Here is a 26,843-nt window from a genome sequence, read left to right on the forward strand (position 1 = left end):
ACAGGCAGAAGATGCCCGAGTTGGAGAAATACTCTGGAATTGTCGATGTGATGAGGCAAAACGTCCCATTTTCTTAAATTAGTCAATCAAAACAAAGTCGACGTTGGAAGACTTGAGAGTTTCACTCAAGTGTTGCAGCGCGATAAAATACACTTTCAGCAACCATTATCACATCGCTAATGTTCCAGTGCGGGCTACTGGGGCAAGAAGTCACAAATCACTTTAGCAAATAATAATCTGAAACCTGCTGCAGCTGGTGGTGCTAAGTGGTGGAGACGGAGAGCGGACTCCCACACAAAAGACGGGGAATTTGGCTAGGAAAAAAAAAGAGGAAAGTGCTTGAGAGGACTCGTCCTCTGAGCTCACTCCTGTGCGGATAAATCCGGCCTGATGGATCCGGGCACTTCCGCAGCAAAGAAAACTGAATATTTTCTTTTCACAGAGATACTTTGGTAAGAAGCAAATTAGAGAAACAATGGCCCCATTTTGTGAGAAATGAACAGTTAACACTAAAAGTGACACATAATTCCTCGAAGCGTCTTATCTTCCTGCTGGAACAATACCTCAAGAAAGTTCAAGAGCGATCGTTAATTTCGCCTGGTAAATAAAATCTGAATTAATGTTCATACAAACGGGAAAATCTCGGAATAAATTATTATCGTAATTTATTGCCCCGTTTAAATGCTGGTTTTTGTTTTACATAAATACATAAAATACGCTGACAACAATTCTCGCTTCGCGCCCTAATCGTGCAGTTGGAAATGTAGGTATTCAATTATCGCCATTATCTTTGATATGTAACTGTTTTGAAATCTGTGTCTAGTTGTTTGCTTTTTATCGTTGTGTCCTGACACAGCAACACTCCCGTCTTTCACCGGCGATCCCTCCTTTTGCGGCCAACGTCGGAAGCGGTTCCGTGGCGATCGACTGCAAAAGAACACTTAAAAATGCCAACTGAAGCACTATTGAAAGACACTACTAGACATAATTATTGCAAAAATTCCGCATTACGAAGCTAATAAACTGCATTAAACGTTCTCGTTTTACGACTATCCACAAAGCGATAAAAACTTCAGCAATTTTAAACCGCTTTATGTTTACTCCTAATTGTCCAAGTATGAATTAAAAAAGACGGTTATGTCTCACTCCCCGAGTCCAATTACAATAGGTAGTTAAAAATTGCCATTGCTATCGGCTTTAAGTGCTTCAACGTTAGTAATTATTGCGTAATATTAATTACTCGGTCTTAGAGTCAGTGAACCTCTTTTAATCAATGAAATTTTGCCGGAACGCTGTAAGAACGGCTGTCTAAATAGGGCCTTGATTAAAAATACTTCAGACCCTAAAATTCCTTTCGAAAACGCTTCGCCGCCGATAGAACCTAATAAGTGACAAACCAGTCAGTAATTCGGGAATTTTAATTGAGCCTGTCTTTTTATTGTTTTAAGTGAGCCCCCGAACGAAATTTCCAATTTTATTATCCGGGGAAAGTTTTTATCCCCTTTCGTTTCACAACTTTCAAAATTCACAGCATCCAGATTAATAACGTCGATGTTTTAGTAAAAAGACTACTGATCGAGTCGCTTTTTAATGAACGAAATTCGAACGGCAAAAAAGGCAAAAATGCCATTACAGCGGTGTTATTTTATTTGACGGAATAATTTCGTTCCTACTGAATGAATTTTTGTTCCACTGCGCGAACTAACGCTCGAGGACCGCGGAAGCTCCGGGAGTTTGCTCAAGAGCTAATAAGAGAAATCCTCCTCTCGACTGCCTCAGAAAGCTCGAAGAATTTCTCCGGAATAGGGGAGAGCGGGGATAAAATGGCGAGATATTTTCGACTTCGGTGAGCAAATTTGAAGGGTTATCAAAAAACGAAAATAACTGTTAAACGGCTTGATCATTTGGCTGCAATTTCGCCACAGACCGCTTTTCTGTGGCTCGGCATGCCGATGGGCCATGGCGGGAAAAGTAAAAATTTGTTTACCCTCGCTACAGGAAAGATGCTAAATATTTTTTAATGCTGCGAATGAAAGAAAGCTAGAGAAAAACGTATATTTAGTTATTTTAAATGATTCAAACATGTATATTTAGAGTTTTTTTAGGAAATGAGGTTTTAATCGAAATCTGTTTCTATTCTTAATTGCTCGTCATGTTCTACATTTCCAAAATTTCTAATCATTTTTCTTGGACGAACACATGAATTACCACCATCAGCCGTTTTATTGACTTTCTTCTGTAATTAGACCTTCGTATAATTAACCACCATTATGCCAAAAAACAAAAAAAAAACTGCTTTCTTTGCCCCACAATCACATTTTACTCATTTTCAATGATTTTGACTAATAATCAGACGTTTCAGTAGCAAAACAAATATCATAATTGTGTTCAGCGCCTTATTTTACCTTCGAATTAGCTTACTTTATTAAGTTTGTAACATAGATCGTGCACGAAATAAAGCGATTAATACTATTATAATCTTATAAGAGCAATTTAATTAACATAAATCAGCTCGCAACTTTTACAACTAGCGGCGCAGAAGTTTAAAATTTTACCTGGCAATGCCGGCAAGGAAGGAAACTCTACAGGCTTAACGACGCCATCTTTCTCCTGACCGTTTAATTGTCAGACCAAATTACTATCTTAGCCCCACTCTCCCCTATTATCAAAGTTTTTTAATAATATTCAAAAGACGCACGAATTAATAGAATTTTCACATATTTCACGGGATTCCTAGGCTGCGTCGCATGTCTCCCCGGTTGCCGCCACCCTGAGGATTGACCTGCTTGCGGCAATTTGATTAAAAATATGCAAAACTTCGCTTAAGGCCCAAGCCTAAACGTTGGAGAAGTTCAAGCTCTCGGAAGATTATGTGGAATTCCCGAATTTCAGTTATAGCCAGGGGCTATTATTGAACTTCAGGAGTTCCAAACTAAGTCCATACCATCGGCGATGCCTGCATAATATAAATCAATCCTGCGGTTCAACTCTGATACCTTCATATTGAACTTGTTTTATTTTCCGAGTTTGTCCAGGGATGACCAGACATAAACCTATTTGTTGTAAGTGCTGTGAATGGGGTTCAGTTAGGCGCTTATCAATCTATCGCATCTCTGCGGCTTTTGAACACGTTTCACAAAAATGCATTTCTGCACACGAAACATGAAGGGTAAGGCCTAAAGCTTCATCAGCTCTATTTACTCCGGTCATAAAACCCTATTAAGCACTGTCGCTGAAACAGTACTATAATTTAATTGCTCTTGTCAGTTTCTGCAAATACTGCAACTGCGAGATCAGAGTAAAAATTACGTCCATTTTCTGCCTTTTTAGGCCTCCGTTCTAACAATCATCAGTTCTGAGTTAATGAAAATGGAAAAAAATTTCAACGCGGACTAAACGGCGCTTCCCGATGGAAATTTTTAAGACCTCACTGATTTTTTTCCTAACCGACCTGGAATTCGTCTGAGGTAAAAGCGGACGTTCTTTTTTAAATTTACTGGGCCGCAGGAATACTTAGGGCCGAATTGCTAATATCCTGTTAACTTTAACTGCAAGCTAATTGCTAAATAAATGTCAGAGTAGATGATTGATATTGGCCAAATTCTCGGTTTCCACGGCGACTTGCTTGTGGGTCAAGTTAATGGCACATCAATAACGTGGCCCTTGGTCAAGGACTTAGCAGCTGATTATTGACAATGAGCATTCCATTGTCGCACAATAGACTATTACTTTTCTTCAATAGATCTCTGTTCGGCAGACGTACAAGCGTACAGCTCTGCCGGTCGCAACTCCTCGAGTGCTTTTATCAGGAGTATTTTTACGCGGATAAGCAACGCATGCGCGGTGAGCGGACAATAAAGTCATATCGACGCAGTAAATCGGTCGAAAAATTTACCAGCGACATTGCCGTTGCCACTTTTCAGACGGCCTGCATGTGCCCGTATGGTTAATTACACGTAACATATTTATTGCTACTTTCCAAAACGTTTCCAAATTAGGTGATAATCTCCAGCCGACCGGAATACGTTTTTGTCATACAAGATATAAGAAGTATGCAAATTTCGGCTGGTCAGTCTCATAAATACTCGCCCACGCCTCGTATTTTATTTTCGGGCCTCCAGTCATTTACATAAATTTCGAAATCCGAAATGCTTAATATGGCAGCGACCGCCTTAAAAAAAATCGTATTTAAGTATTTGGTTGCATGTCGCGTTGAAATATGATATAAACCTCCCGGTTGCTAATTGATGATGGAGAATCGAAGATTAAGTTGAAATGTTTCGGGATTAACAGAATGACGGGTAAACTGTTTATTTGCATAGAAGGTTAACCCACCTTTATTGGCAGATCCGCGATTAATGACTGCAAATTTGCCGGCAACAGGTTAATGGAAAAGTAGCAAGAAAGGCCTATTGCAATAAGCGAGACTGAGCATGGCGTCTGTGAAAATGTGCGATAGTATTTTTAACACGAGTTAATTTAGCATAAAATGCATTACTGCATTAGCAAACATTCCGACCTGTCCTCTATTCGAATAGAAATTTCTACTAGATCAATTAGATTTCTATTCACGGTGTTGAAGAAATTTTCTCAGGAGGCATTAACAATGGCAGCGGTCACTCCCATGTCATTCGTCCTTACATGTCGAGCAAATTGAGATTTTAATAGGTCCGTTACGCAGCCAGCAGGGCGAATAACAGCGCAGCAATATATTTCCGGGCGCTTGTCACATGCGCTGTGTGCTACGCTGTGTCTTGCGCACAAGACATATTCTCGGCCCCTAATGTCTATCACCTGGAAACGCGATACTTTTCCTGCTAGGCTCGCAATATACAATTTTCCCTGCGTTCTCGGTCATAATCTATTTTATATGTCAATCTTCTCTGAGCCTGCAATGGTGCTTAATAGTTATATTATTAGTCGTAAAAACGCTGAAATCACTTTGCCCTTGGCATCGAACGAATTATAGTCAACAGAGGAAAATTTTCCCATTGCAGGCGCTTACGCATAAACGCATAGGTGGTAAAAAATATTTATAACTAAGTTCACACGCTAACAAGGATGCATGGAAGGAATGGAGCAGCACGAAGGAACATTGCTCCATACTTCTCTTCAACTTGTTGCTGCTGAGGCCGGATTCACGGTTACTTCAGATTAGTTCCATGCGCGTTAAAATTTCTCTTTAGTATCCTCATGATGACTCATCGACCCACACCAACAGCACACGCACAGGTGAGGTGATCATACAGATCCAAACGATTTATTTACACACGTATTAATAAACTGACAATTAAACCGCTATTAATTTGATAATCGGTAGCATGTGTTCGTTTAGGCCGCAGCACTAGATACGATATAATAACGAGTCGCCTTCAAGTTATTCACGCGAAACTCGGCTATAAATTTAGTTCGATTAACATTTTCAGGTCAAAAACATAAATTTTATTGTTCTATTATCGGTTATTAGATTGGCAAATCTACCTGAGGCGAAAGCAAACAAACATGTCCACGTGAAGAGTACTCAACAAAAAATGCCGAGTGTTTAAATCTGGATAATACCACAAATCAAGGTTGGATTAAGCCGATAGCGAGCGATTTAAATGTGAATGTGCGCACTTTTTTAGAGATTTCGCTTCGCTTTAATGTCGATCTCATATGGTTGAATTTTGATAGTAATTCGGTTATCAAGGTAGTTATTGCGCAATAATTTATCATTGATTAAATTTGTGTACCTTTATAAAAACCCGGTTGATTAAAATGTTGAATGAAAGCCTATAGGATGGCTTTACGCATTTTATCCATCACTAATTTGTTCGCGTACCTTACGTAAAGAAGTGTCACAATATAATAGTCGGAGCAAAGGAAATGAGTGCTTCCTACCACCGCTTGATTCATCACAATGTGACATTTATTGTGAACGCTTTGTCCCTTGTGCGCCACTGCAGAACTCGAATTAAACTTATGGTTTTACATATCGTGAATTTTATAACAATTAAAAAAAAGCTTCTCCTTCTTTTGCGCATGCCCCTTTATGCACAGTATAAACATCGCAAACAATCCAGGTGTGGTCCCAGTCATCGTTGAGCAGCGCGGGAAGTCGCTGCGACTATTCACTTTCGATTACATCCACCGCAAAGGTGGGCCAAAAGTCGGAAAGATTTTTCTTTGAAGATGGATAATTTTACCGGCGATAAAAGCATTGAGAGTCAGTTGACTTCTTTCTTGTAGGAGCTTAAGCGGAAGTTTTTATCTTAGGCATTTTTCATTTTTTATCGCACCCCCTTCTAGTCTTCTTGTCCTTAAGGAACAGTGGCGCGTGTTCGAATTCCTAAGTATGATCAACACGTGAACTAACGACATGCAGTAGATCGGCGTGAGAGAATACCTACTTAATGGTTCAATATGACCGCGAACACTTGCGAATCTACAAGGTCTGGGGTTCAATGTTATTTTGTGCGTCCGTTTTATAGAAAATAGTGGTATGGGAATTTCGGTATGTTATAAAACTTGCTTTCGTTTGATCTATCGACGCAAATTTGGTTAATGCCCCGCACAGCTTAACTCCCTTTAACTAGAACTAGACCTACCGAATTCCCTGAAAAAAATTAATGTTTAAGCGAATGGAGCAAAGGCATTTTCTTTGGAACTTTTTCGCAGCAAACCGACGAAAAATAAAATCAATTTCACCTTCGATCCCCTTCTTCTACAAGGCCCATCACCTGTCACCACTAATTCCCAATTAAACGCCCTTTAAACCTTGCTGGCATTATCTCAGATTCCAGGGATTCTTTTGGGGACTTTATTTCTCACGTCGACACCTCTTGTAGTAGCCGAGCACTAATTGAGGGGTCAACTCCTGAACTAATTTATAATGGTTTGTAACTTCCACTTTCATTGTCGAAAGGATAATTAAACTTTGAGCCTGCGAACAAAACGATATGCCACATGTTAATAATAAATGCAAATTAAATTGGCGCTTGTGTGGTAATGGATCAAGCATTATCAAGTTCAACAAACCGCAGAAGTCATATAGACACGTAGCAAGTATAAATTAATATGTTTTCTTAAATAACACATTGAATATTGATTATTCTTTTACCTGAGGGCAGATCTCTTTTGGCTCTCAAGCGAAGCTGCGAGTAGGTGTCGGATGATTGATGGCACTTCCGTAAAAGCGATAAGTTTACTGTTATTGTTTATGTTGTGGCTTTTTCTGGCTTTCAACAACTTTGTAATACCCGACGGCTGATAGTAAAATCAGGCATTTGTACCTTTTTCCGATTTCACATTACGAGGTTCTGATGTATCCTCGAGTGTCCATCGGCAAAGGCGACTTTAAGGCAGGATCGAGTTTTCGACGGCTAGTCGGAGGAATGGAATGCCCTAAAATCTTCAAGAAAATTCCGTGAATTTTTTGGATTTGACACATTTGTCTGGCCCCTCAAACGAAAACGTTGAAAGGGGTAGGCAGTCTCGCGTGAAGACCCTGTGCGTGACTCTGGACGATATCTCGGAATGTAATTGGCGAATTTTTATTTACAAAAACAATTGCAAGATATTTATTTGGTTATACAATTGTAACCCAAGGGCGCAGGAAATTTCTGTTTTAATAGGAGTAAATAATCACTTTAATTCCTCCTTAGAGGGAGTAAAGTCGCTACTTTAATCTTCGAGAAGCAAAAAACCAACGCCGGCACTCCGGCTCAGTTATTCCAGTTCGCTGCCTGGTACGTAAAAATGATAACTTTCAGTGTATAATAGCCGAGGATGTTCCTGAAGAATGGCAGAAACAGCCGAAAACGCACACTCCATCCCGGATACGATTATTCGACCCAATAGCTCTGCCCAAAGAGGCAACAAGAGATGGCTTTGAGAACTTTGAAAGAGTGGAACTACAGGAATAATAATGGAAGCTACGCTTCACTTAAACAAACGTAAATAAGATGAAGAGAAATTTCGCTCCGGCAGTTCTTTTTTATAAGAAAAGGAAAAAAAGGTAGAGGAAGGTCCGCAAAAGAAATGAACGCTCAAATAAAAGTGAAAAGAGAGCAACCCAGCAACAGGTGTTTGTACTCATTGGCTTCATCAGGCATGTGTGCGTACAAAACAGATACGCACACATCACGCTGCGCGTGTCTGAGAACATACGCACATGCGCGTGTAGCCAGGGCAGGACAGAAATAAAAGGTGGAAACCACCTGCAGGCATCAGCTCAGCCTATTATTTTAAACTAAAAAAAGTCCTTTTTGTTAACTAAAGTGGCTCGCTTTAGCTCACGATCGCATGAAAATACTTTTACCTTTATTCGTCAAATATGAACCAGCAAAATCGATTTAACTTCTCAATTTCTATGCCGGTGGAGAAAAACTCAATAAATTCAAACTTTCGCAACATTTCCCTTGATTCTCCAACTTACCATCTTATCAAAACCAAAGAGTTTTAAACTTGATTTTTAGTTTGGATCTCCTTGGGAAAGTTGATTCTGAAAGTTCGACAGGTAAGTATCTCTTCCAATTCGGAACATGCCGTTTTGTTCTAATTTACTTAAAGAATGTCGAGTGTGGTCCTTGGACAAACTTCCAGAGGTCCTGCTTCCTTATAAGCAGTTTTATTGCAGCGAATTAAGTGACCTGTAAGTACCTGTCCTCAGCCACCCAGGGGCGATCTGGCCCATTGAGCCCCAGAGAAAACGCGTTGGAAGCTCATGCAAGAGCACCGACGTGAGCTTTTTTGGAGCGCACGGGAAAGCCCTCATTTTCAAAGTTATAAAACTCAAGTTTTTATCATTTTCCCGCCTTAACCCGGCGCTTTATCAACCCAGTTCAAACATTTTACCACTAAATTTCCTAATCATATTAAGCACTAAACCGAGCCCTAAGAGAGCGCTTCTTTGACCTTCGCCCGTTTTTCTGTAAGTCATTTAGGCCGATAAGCCTTGAGATGCAGAGCAAAGAGAGAAAATTAAGAAAGACTCGTGGAAGCACTGTTTTAAAGTTGGTTGCAGTTGGAGGCAGATTTTGCATAAGGAGGCTGTAATATCGCAATTTAGGCTCTAGTTAAAATCGACTTAATTTTTACAGGACCGGAGTTAGCAGAAAGGCTTTTCGCAATATAATCTGGCCAGTGCGGAAGTGCGGACCATCACCATCAGTGTGCACCCAGTAAACAATAACAACCTTTAACCGTGTATCCAAAGGAAAAAGTGCAGCGGGTACTACTTCTGTCGACCCGAGGTTTAAAAAAGAGACAAGAATGTATGTAGGTGGAGAACAAATGGTATAGGATCAGGTAGAGACGAGATTAAGCTTCATACCCTTGCTTCAAAAGCCCAAGAAAGAAAGAATGGTAGGTATGCCTTTTAATGCATATTTTGATGTGGAATGTTTTTGATGCCCCCGAAAATTATTAATGAACAATGTGGATGTTTAATTACGTTGCTTGTGAATTCTATAGAATTGTCTCACGTTGCTGCTTGAATGTAAAGCTCCAGTTATCGTCTGAATAAGCAGGTGATAATAGGGCTCGTCTACAACTTTGTAAATTCAAATCTTTGAGTAAGAACAACTGAATAAACTGCCGCTCCTGTAGCTGCGGAAAGTTTGTACAGAGTGGAAATTAAACAGGGAAATTAAATTTAACTCTGTGGGAATTTTCCAGGCATCCGCCAATCTTGATGTTTGCCTGAAGTTTTTCCTCTTAAATTGAGGTGAAAATTCGTGTAACGAAATTTTTAACAGGAAGTAATATGAGGCGCGCGTAAAATTGACAAAAATCATGCAGGCCCGGTTGTTGCCTAGAAATATCGTGAATGCGTTTTTATGGGTGTTTGACGAAAAGTTTCCTCGATTCGAAGGAGAGCGTACTTTTTACGCAAATGGAGATAAAAACGCATGCAGGCAGTTTCTTTAGGATCACAAACCAGAAAGCGACGTTTTACTTCTCATCAGAGAGTTTTGATCGCTTCGCTTTTTTGCCTTTGTCCTTGGCTCACAAAATTCATCTTCATCCGTGCCTCGCTCTTAAAATTAACAAACTGCTGTGATATCGTCAAACTTCGTCAATATAGATCGGCTTCTAAGTATAAAAGGTGAATTTTTTTCGATGATTAGTGAGAGATCTCGGAAACTAGCAGAGTTATGAAGTCGGTTACATGGGGAAAGAATTGCAACTTTGGGGAACCAATTTAAAGCTACTTTTAGTTTCTTGAAAAAGTCCATGGTTTACTAGACATTTAGCAAAAATCAAATTTTGTCGCTCTTTTTAGTCGATCTAGCCGCGCAATTATTGGTTCTAGAGAATGAATATTGTAGATAATTTTGCCCCGAAAAATAGGCTTACCAGATTTTTTCTGACAGCTGTTATTTTTTAAATATGGCATAATCTTACTTTTTTTAATGGAAAGCATAGTAGGCTACGACTTGTTTAAAAAGGCATCTTTTCAAGCTTTAAAATGATATCAATAAACAAACAGTTATTTCTCAAAATGGCGGACTTACAGTCTTTTTTTCATCCGATATTGCAATTTTAAGATAGTTGGCTATGAAATCATTCAGATTGTTTTATTATTTGTTTGACATTGACAGCTCCCGTCATTTAAGTCAGATATAAATTTAAGTTTTTGAATTACTTTGATAAGAATTTTCCAAATTGTGAAAAAATCTAATACGTATTTATAAACAATTATTAATTAATTACTTAATTAATTATTAATAATAGAAATGTTCAAAAAGCCCTCCATTGTTATTTACACATGTATTGCATTGTTTCAAAACTGAAATTGTGGCTTTTTTAATTGAACGGTCTTCAATAACATCGAAAGCTTCCTCAACAGCTTTTCTAAGAGCTTCTACCGATTCGTAATTTTTTTCTATAAACTTTTTTTATTGCTCCTCATAGAAAAGAATTGAAAACAAAAAAATCTGGTGATCGAAGAGGCCATGCAAATGGTCCAATTTTTCTGACCCACAAGTTTGGAAAATAAAAAACTTAAACTACCTGACTTAAATGATGCAAGCTGTCAGTGTCAAACAAAGGATTGAAAAAAGGCTCTAATTCCGCCATATTGAAAAATAACTGTCTACTTATTGGTATCATTTCAAAACTTGAAAAATACTTTTTTAAATAAGTCCTAACCTACTATGCTTTCCATAAAAAAAATAAGTTTATGTCATATGTCCAAAATGACATCTGTCAGAAAAAATCTAGCAAGCTTATGTTTTTCAGCGCAAAATTATCCACAATATTCGTTTTCTAGAATCAATAATTATGCAACTAGATCGATTAAAATAAATCGAGAAAAATTTTGTTTTTGCTTAATATCTAATAAGCCATGGGCTCTTAATGAAACCAAAAAAACGTGTCTCCTAAAGCTGCAATTCTTTCCTCATTTAACCGTTTTCGTAACTCTGGTAGTTTCCGAGATGCCTCCACTAATCATCGAAAAAAACTCACCCTGTAGAGATCAAGCAATGAGCGATCCTTAGGACATCAGAGGATCGGAATTTTTAGTGGAAAAATTGGCATTGAAATAAAGTGAAAATGCCACCGTGGCTTTAATGTATGAGGAAAATGCTGCATAAAATACTGCAAATGACCTGTCTCAACAGAGTCCTGAAAGAAAATTAAAAAATGCTTCTTGCATCTCCAGCCTGGCAATTTGTCACAGGACAATAGCCCGACGGCATTGTGTCAAATTAAATTCTTGATCTCCGGAGACTTTCATTGTTGGATTTCGCTGAAACAGGGAATGTTTCGTGTTTCTGGGCTGTATAGAATGCAAGAAGTTGTCTGGCATGACATGGCCGGTTAGGGCAAAAAGCATATTGTTTTTAGCCCGGGCAAAGACACGTGAAGGGAACAGAAAAAGTATTATTAATTCGATAATTGTATTCAAAATTGGCATTAAATATTCCGGGAACGGAATTACGCATGGCTCCGTTGATCCATATCTGGGTTCACGCAAGAGGCAGAAGAAAGATTCACGTTAACTGCGTCTGTCTTCTGAGAGTTTTACAGAAAGTTTCCCGCAACAACATTTTAACTTCTAATATACATATACTATAATGTACCTGTTCCTTATAGTCTATACTATAACGCACCGGTTCGTTACAGCACATATTTAACCAGTATACAGGGCGTTCCTAAATGTTGTGCTAATATTCTATGTAGAATTGACCAGCCTAATCAGAAAAAATATTCCCGTGAAAAAATGTCAGTGGCGTACCACTTTTTTCGTAAATAACATAGAAAACATGAAAACGTCACTGGTTGAGCAATAGAATTACTTTTCTTATTAAAATACGGGGTTTAATGTCCTATTAACATACACCAAATTCGAAAGCAATATCTAAAGTACTTTCTGGGAAATTCATAAATGACAATTCGAACAAAAAAATTCCAACACCCTGTGGCTAAAAATTCGGGCCCTTGCGGACATATGTTCATGTGAACTTTCCTTCATAACATGACCCGAGGAATCGCACCCTGAAACATTAACGCGACATTAATGGAGCATCCTGTATAGTATAACGTGGATATAATATTTTAACAAATGTTGACTCATTCCGCCTCTACTCAGTAATCGAAGTACATAACGCCAATTAAGTGATGTAAGTCACGTTTCCAATCCTTTCCAGAGCACCTTTGACCAGGAATTTTTGAACCTCCAGTGCCTACAAAGTAGCTAAAGTCTTCCATTCTTTACAATATGAAACTCACACGTCGCTGATAAAGGCATTGTTGGTACAATCTTATCATATTCCAGTCAATAGAAGAGTAAACGATGATAAAACTATTACTTAGATATGAAGTGAAACTATAATCTTATGACCTCCATGTAGCATTTTATATATACAGGGTGCCCCAGATAAGGAGGCACCGAGGAACAAAAGAGCCTGCTGGGGAATTCATGCTGAACTTTGACCCATTGGGAAATTTTTATCATACGTCTGGGTGCAAAGTTTGGTCAAGATTAAAGACAGCGAATAAAAAATCGCACTGAAAAACATATTAAACCTTTGAAAAGGAAGAAATCTAGCCAGTAGGGCTTCGCCAACATTTCAGATTAAACATCTACTGGATCTGTTCGTGTCATCTTGCCGGCCTAAGGTCGTTGGTTTTTAATTAGAACTAAAGGAGAAATGACCAACTCACCAAGAGGTCTATAAATCATTCCAAATTTGATAGTTCCCTTTCTTTGCCAAGTCTTTGGCCATCCGCCAATGCATATAGAATTTAGTAAATTCCAGGTAGATTTTGCGTATCGACCAGGCAATATCATACATTTTAGAAACTTTCTTCGACAGCGATCGATTTAGCACCAATCAATCGATTCGAGATTGAACTGGCCGTCCGAGGCGGATTAAAAAATTAAAAATAAAATCTGATAGCAACAAAAGAACTGGAAGGTTTGGCCGAGTTTGACCCAATTAAACGGCAACGCGATGCTGAAGACTACTCCGAGAGTTCTCTGAGGAGCAGATGCTCTGCAAGACCATCTGATTTCCATATGGTACTTAGGTGATACGAGCACTGATAAATGCTTTCCTGGCAGTTTATAGCAAAACTAATTCTCGTTTTTCTGCTTCCACTTCTATCGCCACTTGGTATTTCAAGTTAATTAGCGCACTTCGAGCTCAGCACTGTCGGTCATAATAAATTACTCGATTATCACGGTTTTTTACAATAGAGGTTATCTAGTTTAATAATACGTTGCTTCGCCTTAATCGATGTTTGTTCGAGCTCGAAGCGTTCGATTAATAGATTTTCTCCAAAATTAAGAAATAGACCTCCCTCATAGGTGAAGGTCAATTATGTTGTCTGCATTGCAAAGGCAAGGGCCTAACAATCTTTGCGATTAGAGCAAGATAGGGTGAGTCTCTTTTTCATGGTTGCCACAGGGATCTCGGAAACTAGCAGAGTTGCCAACTCGAACAAGGCCACTTTTCGAAAGCCACTAACTTTTCCGATAGAACACCCCGTATACGTATTACAATATATGTACGGAGTGTAACATATCGTCATGGAGATGTTTCAGAGGGCGATAACGCTTTGCAAAATAATAAAAAATGCTAATAGACCCGGGGTCAAAAAAGCGTCATTTTCGATATACAGGATATATAAAATGCAAAGTTCCACATATTTTGTGTTTTTAAAATTTTTGAAATTTACTTTGAAAAATCAAAACAAAATTGGTAGAACGGATTACAGACCGGAATATATGGACTGAACTTTCTTAATTTGCATCGATAGATATTTTTACACATTGTACGAAAACGGTAAAAGTTGCGAAAATACTCCAAGACACCAAAAAGCTAAAGAACTGAAGAAGGAACTTAGCATTTAGTATTAGGATTTAGCATCGGAATTTATACAGGATATTCCAAAAAAAGATACAAAGCATAAAATAGTATATGAGCCAAAAAAACATAATACCTTGTATATGGTTATTGCTGATTTTAACATTTTCTTGTAAGAGGTCTAAAAGAAAATAGCTGCACAAAATTTAAAAAATTTAACTCAAGGCACGCGTGAAGAAACCCCAAAATATGAGAAATAATATGAAACTTTTCCGTCCTGTATATCGAAGAAGGTGCGTTTTTGACCATAGGTCTATTAGTACTTTTTTGTTATTTTGCAGAGTACTATCTCCTCCTGAGATATCTCCGTGATGATATGTTACACTCTGTATAGTACAGTAAATGTTTTTTCGAAGGTTATCCACTTCAAAATAAACCATACAAATGAAAAAGGAACCCCTCACTAACCCTGTACCCCCTCAATAACTGAACCATTTTTACGAAAAGGGAGTGGAACTCCGAACAATCGCAGTGAAACTGGGGAGCAAAAAAGAATTAATTATGAGAGCATCGTATAATTGGCCCCTATTCATCTAGGGGCATAATAAATACAAACTAATTCGGTGCAAGTTTCAATGGAAGTTTGAATAATGGATAATTTGCTGCCGGACAAAGACGAATTCTTTTACGAGAAGTTTTGGAAAAAGCTTCTGTCTGCAGCGTCAAATATTAATTATGATTGAGGGCTCATACCAAGGTTAATATATCTTGCAGAAAGTGCTCAAGTTAGAGTATCATGCCATTAGGAAGGCCGTTCCTTGCAAAAATGAAGGGGGACAGCCAAGAGATCATAGACTTTCTCATCCATTTTATAACCCAAAGTTCCTAAATAAATCTGCAACTGATAAGCAACACACGTTGTTCCCTGTTGGAAAATTGATCCTCAGAGAGGAAGAAGGCACGGGAGGCAGACCCAAAACTTTTTAGTCTAACTTTTATAATAGGCAGCTTTGGCAGAGGATACTCGTAAATCCGACAATTAATTCTCGAACCTCGAAACTTCCTGAAGGTTCAGTCAAACTTTCATGATTTTATGAAACTTGCATTTAAAACTTTAGTTCGGCGATAGAAAAAAAACCCTAAAGGCGGTTTTACGCTAAATTTTCGCATTTACGTTATTGATCTTCACGAGGAAGTTGTATTTAGAGGTTAAATGACAAGGCCGAGCAGGAAACTATTTCTGTTCTCGAAGTTTTTTCACGATTTTCCACGCAGAGTTCACATTCGCTCGAGCGTTATCCCTCATTTCACCCCTCTTTTCCTCCAGCTGCCTCCCGATTTCTTTCTTGCACCGGCCTAGCGCTTTGAAGGTGGGGTAAGAAATGAGGCCGGAACTCAGTTTCACACTCAGAGGCTCCTCATTTTTAAATGAATTTAGTTACGCCAATGATCTTCCAGGCAGGGCCCTACACGTACTGCCAGGTATCCGAACTGAAGCCAATTTTCTCATTCATCTGAAAAACCAAACGAATTTTGCTCGCGATTTTCCAAGACCTTCAATTTCCTTCAACTGATGTGATTTTTACGTGACCTCAGAAATAAATTGAATAACCCCATTTCCGGATTTTTTCACTATTTTCAGCGAACTCCTCTCTTTGGTCCTTGATTCCATCCCTCCTTTCCGGATTTCACGTGGACCAATGTGTGCTTCTTTTAGAATATATTCATTGTTCATTTGAGGATCTCTAAAAATACCATTTGGCACGGGCGCTTTTCTTTGATAACCAACAATCTACACTTATTTGTGCATACAGACATATTAAATTTTATTGGGGTTAGACGAGAAAATTTTGAAAAAAAAATTATTTTCCTTATTTTATTTAAAAAAAATCAAATTCGATTAGAAAAGCAAAATAATAAAACATCCTCCGTATTTTCAATCAAGTAAGAACATTCCGGAAATTCTAATTTTTAATTTAGAACAAGCAATATTCATTTTTTGCCTCATGAAATAAAGTGGCCAGCCCGATCACCTGATTTAAATCCTTGCGACTTTTTTCTTTGAGGTCATTTAAAAGGTCCAGTTTATAAAAATTTTAAATAGGAAAAATAACTTTTTTTGCAAAATTTTTCTTATCTAACCCCAATAAAATTTGATATGGCTGTATGTCCAAATAAGGGTAGATTCCATAAAACAAGTGGGAAATAGAGGGTGACATTTGAAAAACTAAAGTTGGACTTAGCTGGAGTGTTATGGGGTAAGAAAAAAGTTAAAGGTCATCAAAAAGTAACAACAAATTAGCCTTGTAACTTTTACTTGAAACAATTATTTATAGAAAAATTGTTTAAAAAGTTATTGCTATTATTCCATATACGTGACGGACCCTGTAGATTCACACCCGAAGTACTGCCGAGGCTAGCAAGCATGAGTCTGAGATGGACAGTCAGATTTTCCTATGAGATTCACATATCATTTTCCTACAATTCAAGTTTAATTTCGAATGCGTGAATTTTAAATGTCGACACGAGGAGAGACAGCTGCACGGGAGAATTTTCCCGGCTTGTTTGCCCTGGTTGAGGAGTAACGGATGTTTCCGTCCGCATATCTCACTAGACCTACCTGGAACAGGCTGGAAAACACGTCTCATCTGTCCGGGGATCGTTAGAAATTATGTAGTTATTTTCTTTACAAGTGCGAGAAAGATTCTCTCCGCAAGAGTTAGGAGCGATATTTTTTCATGAGTAAGTTGTGACCTAGATACTGCTCTTCTCACGAAGAGGTGTCACAGCCATTTTGAAGTAATCAGTGCGGGAAGGTCTGACCCGGGGAAAACAGCACCTGCTAGAGCGGGAGATTACAACTCTCCGTGCGGCAAAGCGCGCTTTGCCGCCCGCGAATGGAAACCACCAATTTGATGAGAGCAGCAAAATTTTGTAGTCGAATAACACACACGATTTTTCCTACAATAATTCCGATAAATATTGAGCGAGGAGAGGATTTTGCGGATTTGGGCAGCAACTGAAGAACCTCAACTCACTGATTTAAAAACGTGCCCCTAGAAACGGGCACAAGCTCAGGTGACGCAAATAACATATTTCCTTATGAGTGACCGAAACGGCATTTTATGCTGCAAATGGAGGTCCAATTTTTATATGAGAAGGTGAGGGTATAGAACCGACAATAAAATCTCAAATAAAATCGTTTTATTATTTAATAAAATTCCGTGATAACTCTCCAAAAGACGGTTTACTTTTCAAAACACGTTATTACGTAAACCTGCATTGATATAGACGACGCCGATTAATTATTGCTTATTATGTCCGGTCAAATATTGATATATTTGTACAAGCAGAAACACACACAAGATAGGAATGTTTGCCTGTGGTGTTTTTCATGGTATCTTCTTTTATTGCCGTCTACCTAACCTTCGATGGTACTACACCCATATAGAAGGCAAGAAGATGAATGGAACTTTTGCCGGGCTTTAAGTCATCTTCCAACAAAACATTTTACCTGATTTCTGACCGTTCTCTTAATAAAGAAATGAGCCGCAATCTAATTCCACCATAAATAAATGTGGAACAACAGGTTCTAGGGTGGGTTCCATTATAAATATGGCCAGTACCCGGGGATGGTGATGTTCAGGGGTCTGTCAGTATCATACGGGGTGTCTCCAAAAGACTTGTAGAAAATTCTACCACGGATTTCTGAGGCGAAAACATGACGATTTAGCCCAATTTACCTTATTTTAAAAGTGGACGATTTTCAAAATACAAACATCAACGTCAGTGTCAATGTTCAATACGTCAAAGTGAAAATTAAACAAAAGTTAATTAGTACTTCATTTGTCATACTACCATCTGAACAAATGTTGCATCTAAGGGGTTTTTCGTGGTGAGACATAGGAATTCGTTTACATTTTCAATGCACCCTGTAAAGCTGTCAGCGCTAAGTGAACTGGCTTTAAAGGGGCATAACGTTTTTATCATCCGGTATAAAATTTATGTGTGACTAAATTAGTGTTCTCCTACATGTTTTATGAAAAAAAGGTATCTGGGTGCAAGCCCCTACAGGCATTCCTTCTTGAGATATTTGAAGGTTAAAGTTCGCTGCATGTCTTAAATAACTTTAAAGTGCATATTAATTGGTACAGTACAGCAAAATAAATAATGAAAAATTGGTATAGTCAAATGACAACGTGAAGATTTCAAAAAATTATAAGAATTGGAGATTAATTGAATGTATTGATTTTTTCGTTTTATGGTACGCACAAATATTTACTCTAAAGTTGTTTTTCAAGATATGCGGCGAACTTTATCCTTGGAATACCTCAAGAAGGAATGCCCGTAGGGACTTGTACCAAGACACCTTTTTCTCATAAAACACGTAGAAATGCCCAAATTTAGTCATAAATTAAGTTTATACCGGGTGATAAAATAGTTATGCCCCTTTAAAGAGAGTTCACCTCACGCTGACAGCGCCCTCTACAAGGTACATCGAAAACGTAAACTGATTCTGATTTCTCGCCCCGAAAAAAACCCCCATGCGACATTTCGTTCAGATAATATAACAACGAATTAATTTTTTTTTTCCTTTTTTTAATCTTCACTTTGAAGTCCAGTATTTTGAAAACCGCCCACTTTTGGACAAAAATAAATCGGGCTAAATCGTCATGTTTTCGCCGCCGAAATTTGCATTAATATTTTTTTGAATTTTTAGAGGCACCGTGTATAACGATGGGTGGCGCTGATAACTTTGATGGTACCTGTCTGGCCTATTTTCAAAACACCCAGTTTTGGTTCTTTGCACTGAGCAAATTTGCCCCAATTGAACAGGGGAGGTGGGTTCCCGTATGCGCTGATTTCCGAGTTTAACTTCCGCGTCGCAGTGAGGCGAACTGAAGGTAAACTTCAGAGTTCGGTTAGCGGAGAAAATTCCCAATGTACGCCGGAACATGAGTAAATATTTAAGTTTTACTTCCAAATGTGAAATATCGCCGAACGGCACGCTCAACGGAATAATACCTGCAACCGTAAAAAGAGGAATGAGTCCTCGTGTGAGGAGCGTTTCTGTTCTTATCTTCGATTGCAAGGGCTGGGACGATTCGCGATAAATAAAATAACTCGGTATTTGTTTGCGAATCCAAGATTTGTTCGCTAAACGCTTTAATTTGGGCTTAAACTCGCGAGCCAAAACAAACCGATAAATACCTGAAAAAGTGCCTGCTAAATTTAATTAGACTGCATGCAACTGCTATTTCCATCTCGTCATCACGACGTCGCAGCCGTCCGTGGGGCTGAATGAAGTCACGAAACCCCCTTTCACAAAAGACCTTACTCGGCAAGAAAATTAAAGTCAACTTCGCTGTAATTGGACGTTTTCATAATCGATCCAAAATCGAACCTACCGAAATAGATTCTATCGGAATGAATGGCATAGCTAGGTCGCGCCGTGTAAAAATCGGCCCGATCATTGCAGATCAAACGTCGAGGCAACGTTAACGTTACGTTCCTGTTTTGTCATCTGCTTTGGAAACGTTTTATTTTCGGCTAACGTTCACTGGCGCCATTAATCATGCGATTCCTTTGAGACTTGGGGTGAAGCTCAGAGATCAGCTCTGACATTATAAATTAGTATTAACGAAGTGGTTATTAAAATATGTACGTATGCTTGAATTTATTATGACTGAAACTCGCGTTTTTGAACGTGGGCCAACGTTTTGCGTCATTAGTGAGTGAAATATTTAATTGTAAGGTTTATGGGAATTGCTGCAGGATGAAGCGTTAAACCGCCATCTGACAGTGCGGTAAATACACGTGCAAATCTGTCGTGTGCGCTCTTTTGCCTGTCACCGGTCGTCAAAGGGCTTTGATTTTACTCTGGACTTGAGATGTCTTCATGGCCACCCCTCGGCAGGCAACACTTCTGCCAAGATTTATGCCAAATGCCCCACGAATAGCGCCATGTATTTAGCCAGTAATTTATTCCTAAATGTGCAGCATTCCCCCTGCTGGTAAGTGACTTATGCACAGTGCGTTGTATATCTCATTCCATCTTATTAAAAATAGCGGATGGCCACGGAGCGCGGATGTCTTTCCCCGGGATAAATTGAGCATAGTGACACTTGTCAAGTTTGACAGCGAGGCTTAACTAATGTCACGTTGTGAGTGACTGATGATTGAGGTTAGAAGCTCAGCGCATTCCTAGCAAAATTTCGCACTAATTCAATTTCTGACCTCCCTCAGTCGTCAAATTCGGCTGACACTGTGCTTGATTTATAGAGGGAGGAGATATTTGCCGTCTCTGTCAGCCGAGGTTCGGAGCCGATTCCTTTCGGCCCGCGGTTTCGAATCGAAACGCGCTCTGCCTCAAAAATCACGTGACTTTTTTAAAGCGATATAATTTAAAATTCACGTGATCTCCGAGTCGCAACGCGTTTTCGTCCCCGACCGCAAGTCGAAAATTCGCAAGGATCCAGTAGACCCCGATAAAGCTGCAGTAGTGTTGTTTTCAACTAGATGATAAGCGTCGAATTAAGGAAGATAATGGGGTTATGCGCTTTATGTAAAAACAATCGCCTTTTCAGTCTCTTATCTCTCTTATCTAACGCTCATCTTTATTATCTGTGTACCTTTTTCGTTCTTAACCGAGGACATCCCGGTATCGGCCAGCAAATATTGTATGGAATTGCAAGACTTTCGGTCAGCATCCTGCCTCTTGTACCTGCTGGTATCCACATTTTTGGCAAATGTTGCACAAACAATACACAGTAGCACAAAAATCACGAAATTCGGCGAACCGGCGACCGGGGTTGCCATGGTGAGCGGTTTCGTATTTCGCGAGAAATTCGAATTTGCGCGCGACGTATACTCTTACAGCTTCAGTCAGCAACACACAAGAGCGCGCCACTATGACGACTGAACAGCGCGAACAAAATTTCCAACAGATGATCAGAAGTATGCGATGTGTTGCGCGTTGCGCGCGTTGCTGCTTATCTCGATGTTTAGTGCCATTTTGCCTTCGGAAGGCCAGCGCCATCTCTCGAGAACGGCTAGTTAAGGCCCTAATGGCTTTCTTGCCGATACGCGACGAGGGAGCTCCTTCAATTTTCTACCTGAAAATTTTATGCTGACAAGCGTCTAATATTAAAAGCCGAATTGCTGCGGCGCCTTTCGCTTAGTTAACCGGACGCTTCCAGGAAATCCAAAAAATTGGCCACAGTAACTGACCAAGACAATTGTAGAGAGACTTGGGTAGCCAGCAAGCAGCTGCAAGGAGCGACCAGAGGAGTCGAATTTGCAACGGGGTGGACATGCTCCACCAATCCTACGGAACTGTCCCCCCGAGGCCATCGAGATCGTCAAATATAACCACAACCTTTGTAGGAAAGAAGAGTTACCACTCTAGACTGAAAGAGTTTGCTACGTCATGGATGATGCGCCCTAATGGCGCGCGCATGAGCACGCGCACAGCATAAATACGATTGGCGATTCAGTGACCGTGTTAGTCATCGTTGAGAAGCGTGGGACGACGCTCGACCGATGACTTTTGGTAATGTCCACTGCGGATGTAGACAAGAGGTGAAAAAGATATTTTGTTGGTCTAGGCCTTGGAAACATCCGAGAAAAGTGGATCTTTAATAGAACCTAAATAATTTTGTTAGTAAACCGAGGGAAAATAAAATCAATTTCACCTACGATCCCATTTTTCTATAAGAGACATCAGCTGTCACCCTTAATTCCCAATTAAACACCCTTTAAACCTCGGTGGCATTATCCCAGATTCCAGGGATTTTTTTAGGGACTTTATTTGTCACCTCGACTCTTAAATTGCTCTTGTGCAGGTGAGGGAACGTCTCCAGCATTAATTTATCATGATTTGTAACTTCCACTTTCGTTGTCGAAAGAATAATTAAACTTGCGAACGAAACGGTAAGCCACATGTTAATAATAAATGCAAATTAAATTGGCGCGTGTGTGGTAACGGATCAAGCACTATCAAGGTTAACAACTCGTAAAATAATCAAAAGGGCACTTTTCATTAACAAATCTAATATAGAGTAATTGATTTTTGATCTAAATATTTTTTTAATATATTTTATTATTTTGTATTATTATGCCACCATCTACCGCGTGTCATCCAAGTTACGCATTACAGAATACTGTAAATATTATCTGTATCCGCCTTCTTGACGGTCGTGCAACTACGCATCTAATGACGAAGAACTCTGTACATTTCACTGCTAAACATTTCCTTAGTTTCTCTTATGTTTATAAGAGTAGTTATTCAGTTGAGTTTCCGTCAATCTCTGATAGTTGTCGCCACCATCTGCGAGAGACCGCAACAGAAAAAACAGGATAATCGAATGAAGTGTCGTTGGAATGTTGACTGGGAGAAGGGTAACAGTTTCACGACAGATATGGGGTGTTTGCTCAAATTTTTTCGCTTTTAAATAGGTACATTGATAATCAAAGTTTGTGATTTTAAAGCTCAAAAAATTATTCTTTACAATATGAAAAATTTTTAAATTTCGAAAAAAGCACTTTTTTAGTGATTTTTTGATATTTTTAATTTGCTTACGGATTGATTAGTAATATTCGTGTGTAACACCTGATGAACCGTTATATTCGATATTTATTAGCATTTCGTCGGTTATGCCATCCGCAACGTCCGATTTTTCGTAATGGCCAGAATGTAACAGCGAGAATTTCATATATTTATTTGTCGATTAGCGATTAAGTTGCGCACTGTGGCGCAAGAAGTGGGTTCTGCCCGAAAGAAAGGGTCTCCACTTTCACTTTTAAAGAGAAGACCGCAGATACAAACTTTTAATACAAACAACACGTAGAAGACGGAGTTTGCATAATCTGTCTTTCTTCAGCCTATCACGTTTCCAAGCCGGTTAAGTCGAAGCTTAGTTCATAACACATTTAAGCTCCTAGCTGATTTCGTGGTAGTGGTGAATTCAAATACTCACTTGAGCAATATTCCATCAATAATTGTCTCCCGATGCGGTAGCAACGATATGGTACTTTGAAGCACCCTGCGAGGGAAGTTGAAGAGTCCATTGTCGAGGGCAAAAACTCTGAGGGTATTTAATCTGATTGTCCTTTGAAAATTTCTCCTGTTGATTTTCCCCTTTTTGCAAGTGCATTTCAGTTAAAAATCATGATTTTAATCGAAGTTTTCGTGTTGCTGGCAGGAACATGTGCATCCAGTGTTTGGAGTTACACGGTCCAGGATGCTCCGCTGTTGACTCACAGGCGTAAGTATAAAGCCGAATTTGCTAAAATGTAATATTTTAATAGAAGTTTACTTTCAAATTGATGTGGTCATGCAGTTCTTGGGAGTTTTCGAGTTTAGATTAACTAAGTAAGTTAATTTACGTAGCTTGCACTCAATTAAGTGAAATTAGTAAATTTAATTATTTAATTAAGGGTACATTTTTCCAAAAAGCATAGAAAATATTGATTTTGAATGCTCTGCTGCGACCAGCCGAATGTTAAATAGCAACAGCCATGTCGTGTTGAGCAGCAATGTCCTGAATTATAATTACAATTAACGTAATTGATTATAATAATTAATTCTAATTTTCATAATTTTAGTCGTTGTTTCTTTTAGCACAATGGTTAAAGCCTTGCAAAAAATCAAACCCAAATATCGGAGCTTGCGTGAATGATATGTTCCTGTTCATGTTCCCAAATCTAGCAGCTGGTAAGAATCTTAACGGAACTGGGCAAATACCCATACCAATACCAACAACCACTTAGTCTCAGTGAGATAAACACAGATAATAATACACTTTCCTGAATTAAAGAGATATAAATAGACGTACACAAGTGAAAACATTAAATTTCTCTTTGGTCTCTTTTAGAGTGTTATTTTATTTAAATTATAATTACGATTTCTTCATGTTATTAGTTTGATATTCAAATCGTGATGACTCTGCGGAAATAAGATTTGCTAAGTTGCACCTCTAGAGGCAGATACGATAAAAAAGTTTTATAAAAATTTTGTTAATTAAAAAACGCTGCGACACTTTTGCACGACAGAATCGAAGTTATTTCAGCTCAATTAGAAAAAATGGTCCCTAGAGACATAAATGCACTAATTTCTTGTTAATACGTAACTATGTACTATTAATTATTGTAAACTTTCTTCAATAATTAATTGCAATAGCTTAATTATAATTAATTATGGACGGAATTAGTTGTTTAATTGAAATTATATATAATTTTTTGATTGCGACTGAAATTAATTAATTGTCGTTACTCATAACAATAAATTAGGGCATAGTCTGAATTATGCAGTACACCAATCACGTTGTTTGATTAATCACAGGATCAATGGTCAGGAAAAACTGGTGATAAACGCTGCTTGTGGTGTGACGGGCAATGAACGCATTCAATATTTATCTTCTTCAGTTAAAACTGTTTTTTAGGAATTCCGGAAATAAATGTGGAGCATTTTGAACCGCTTCTACTGGAAAATGTCTCCATCAGCAAAGGAAATGGGCCGATAATACTGACTGGCAAATTATACGACTTGGTTGTTATGGGACCATCTAATTCAACACCAACAGATTCAGAGTAATTTGAGTATTATTTGACGTATTTAAATTTAAAATCGGTTGACGGCACAGCGCTTTACTATACTTTACTAATACTGTATATTTACTCCCTCATCAACAATATACAAAATGCAATATACAAGATATCCTGAAAAAGGAAATGAATCCATAAAGCTTAAAGGTACCAAACTGTATACCTATTTCTCAAAGCTTTAAGATGTACTGAGCGTTGAAGTTTAATTTCAGTTTTCTTTATTTTCTTACATCTCCCACAGTTTTTAAGATATTAAATTCAAATTTGAACAGTATGCGATAATTCTCACTCATTAAATGGAAGTGATCTCTAGAATATCTGGTAATAGTTCTCTCTAACTGCATTTTTCCTTTACATCTCACTAACTCTTGGTCATATTACAGGTTTATTCAAAGTGCCAACAAACAAGGACAATGGAACTTCGGTTTGAACATTCCTCTTCTAGATATCAAATCTAAATATAATTTAAAGGGACAGATCTTGGTCCTTCCTCTGCTGGGACATGGCAATTGTGATCTAAAACTCTTCAACATCCGTACGAGAATATATGCAAACCTCACCTTTGTAGAGAAGGAAGAACAAGAAATTATGTACATTGAAAACTTGAAAGTCAAGTTTAGGGTGGGAGGTTTACGAGTGCAGTTCGAAAATCTCTTCAATGGGAACAAAATTTTGGGTGCGTAAATAGGGTGTTGTTAAGTACTTTTTATTTTTTAATAATGAATGAATTAATTACTAATTTAATTATCATCTAATTGTAGGTCACACTGTAAATGCATTTATTAATCAAAACGGACTGGAAATAGTAGGTGAACTAGAAGAAAGCATAGCTGACAGCTTAGCCAGGATTTTTACCAAACTTCTGAACAATGTTTTTGTCAAAATTCCCACAGACCTGTGGCTACTTAGCGACCAAAAATATGCCGAATATGAGAAAGAGATCAAAACAATTCACTAATTAGATTTAAATCTGAATATTAAATTAAGTTGTTGTATTCGTAACTATAAACCAAAATAAATATGTGATAAAGGAGAACAAAGAGAAATTCAACTTAACTGCAAATTTGTTTTATGGAATATGTTTAAACAAGTTGAGCGCTGGAACTCGGCTTATTTAAACTTGATTTCAATTTCGTTGTTTTCATAATAATTTGCATTGGAAATAATAAAACATGCAAATAAAGAAAATTATATGAGATGCTCACCCTCTATTTCCAAGCACAGCTTTATGCGTCTCTTTAAATTCTGCATTGATCTTAAAACGCCCCTTATTCCTATTCTGGTTCTTAAAGTTGTCATGATCTTCCTTCGCAGTTCATTAACATCGGTAGTTACAGATTTACAAATTAGCTCTTTTCATAATTCCCCATAAATAATAATCAAATGGGGACAGATCTAATGAGCGTGACGGCCAACGTATATTTTCATTGTTTGAAATGCCTCTGTCGAAAAATATTTCAGACTTAGGTGATATAAAATTTTAACTAGCTAAGACTCTCTATACCATCTGATGAAATACGTTAATTTCTTTTACTATAATCCTCGTAGAAATGGTAGGATTATATTGAATCTATTGGAGAATTCGTTCTCATATGGTCCATGGACGCGTTTTTTAGAAAATGCTTGGCAATTTACCGAGCTGGGGTAAAATTCTGTAAAAAAATAGAATATGGTTTTGAGCTTGTTAATGAACATCACTGAGCATAAGCGTCGCTGAACTCCTAGCATGGAATATGCTTTATTGCTGTTTTTTTCACTCTTTAAAGGGGACGGTTGTTTTTAAAAAGTGGAATAAAAGGCACAGATCGTAAGGATGAAGATAACGCAAAACTTTGATCTTATTAACTTTTTAGGTGTTTTTTAAATGCATTAAAAAAAACAGGTTTTTCACAGTAATAATTATGCCAATTATCTGAGGTGTGTTGAATTCTTTCCTTACGT

At 38.2% G+C, this 26,843-nt stretch overlaps 2 protein-coding genes across 3 annotated transcripts in view; one reads left to right on the forward strand and one right to left on the reverse strand.

Annotated features, from left to right (window-relative positions):
* dally (division abnormally delayed protein) overlaps nt 1-23,353 on the reverse strand; it is a 108,066-nt gene extending 84,713 nt beyond the window's left edge. Inside the window, exon 1 of one of the 2 annotated variants that reach the window (XM_066401006.1) lies at nt 23,276-23,353. Coding sequence is in view for 1 of the 2 variants with exons in the window: in XM_066400997.1 (XP_066257094.1) it covers nt 20,930-21,116 (187 nt within the window). In the remaining variant the exon portion in view is untranslated. Of the gene's footprint in view, nt 1-20,929; nt 21,238-23,275 lie in introns of those variants that run through there. The other variant, XM_066400997.1, reaches the window with a different exon arrangement.
* A 15-nt stretch (nt 23,354-23,368) lies between these two features.
* Nucleotides 23,369-25,949, forward strand: LOC136416133 (protein takeout-like). Its single transcript, XM_066401177.1, has 5 exons — nt 23,369-23,563; nt 23,920-24,012; nt 24,740-24,887; nt 25,286-25,578; nt 25,664-25,949. The coding sequence occupies exons 1-5, from the start codon at nt 23,467-23,469 to the stop codon at nt 25,858-25,860; spliced, it is 828 nt and encodes a 275-aa protein (XP_066257274.1). The 5' UTR covers nt 23,369-23,466; the 3' UTR covers nt 25,861-25,949.
* The last annotated feature ends 894 nt before the right edge of the window (nt 25,950-26,843 follow it).

This window comes from Euwallacea similis, chromosome 2, assembly GCF_039881205.1.
Source record: "Euwallacea similis isolate ESF13 chromosome 2, ESF131.1, whole genome shotgun sequence".
Lineage (NCBI taxonomy): Eukaryota > Metazoa > Arthropoda > Insecta > Coleoptera > Curculionidae > Euwallacea > Euwallacea similis.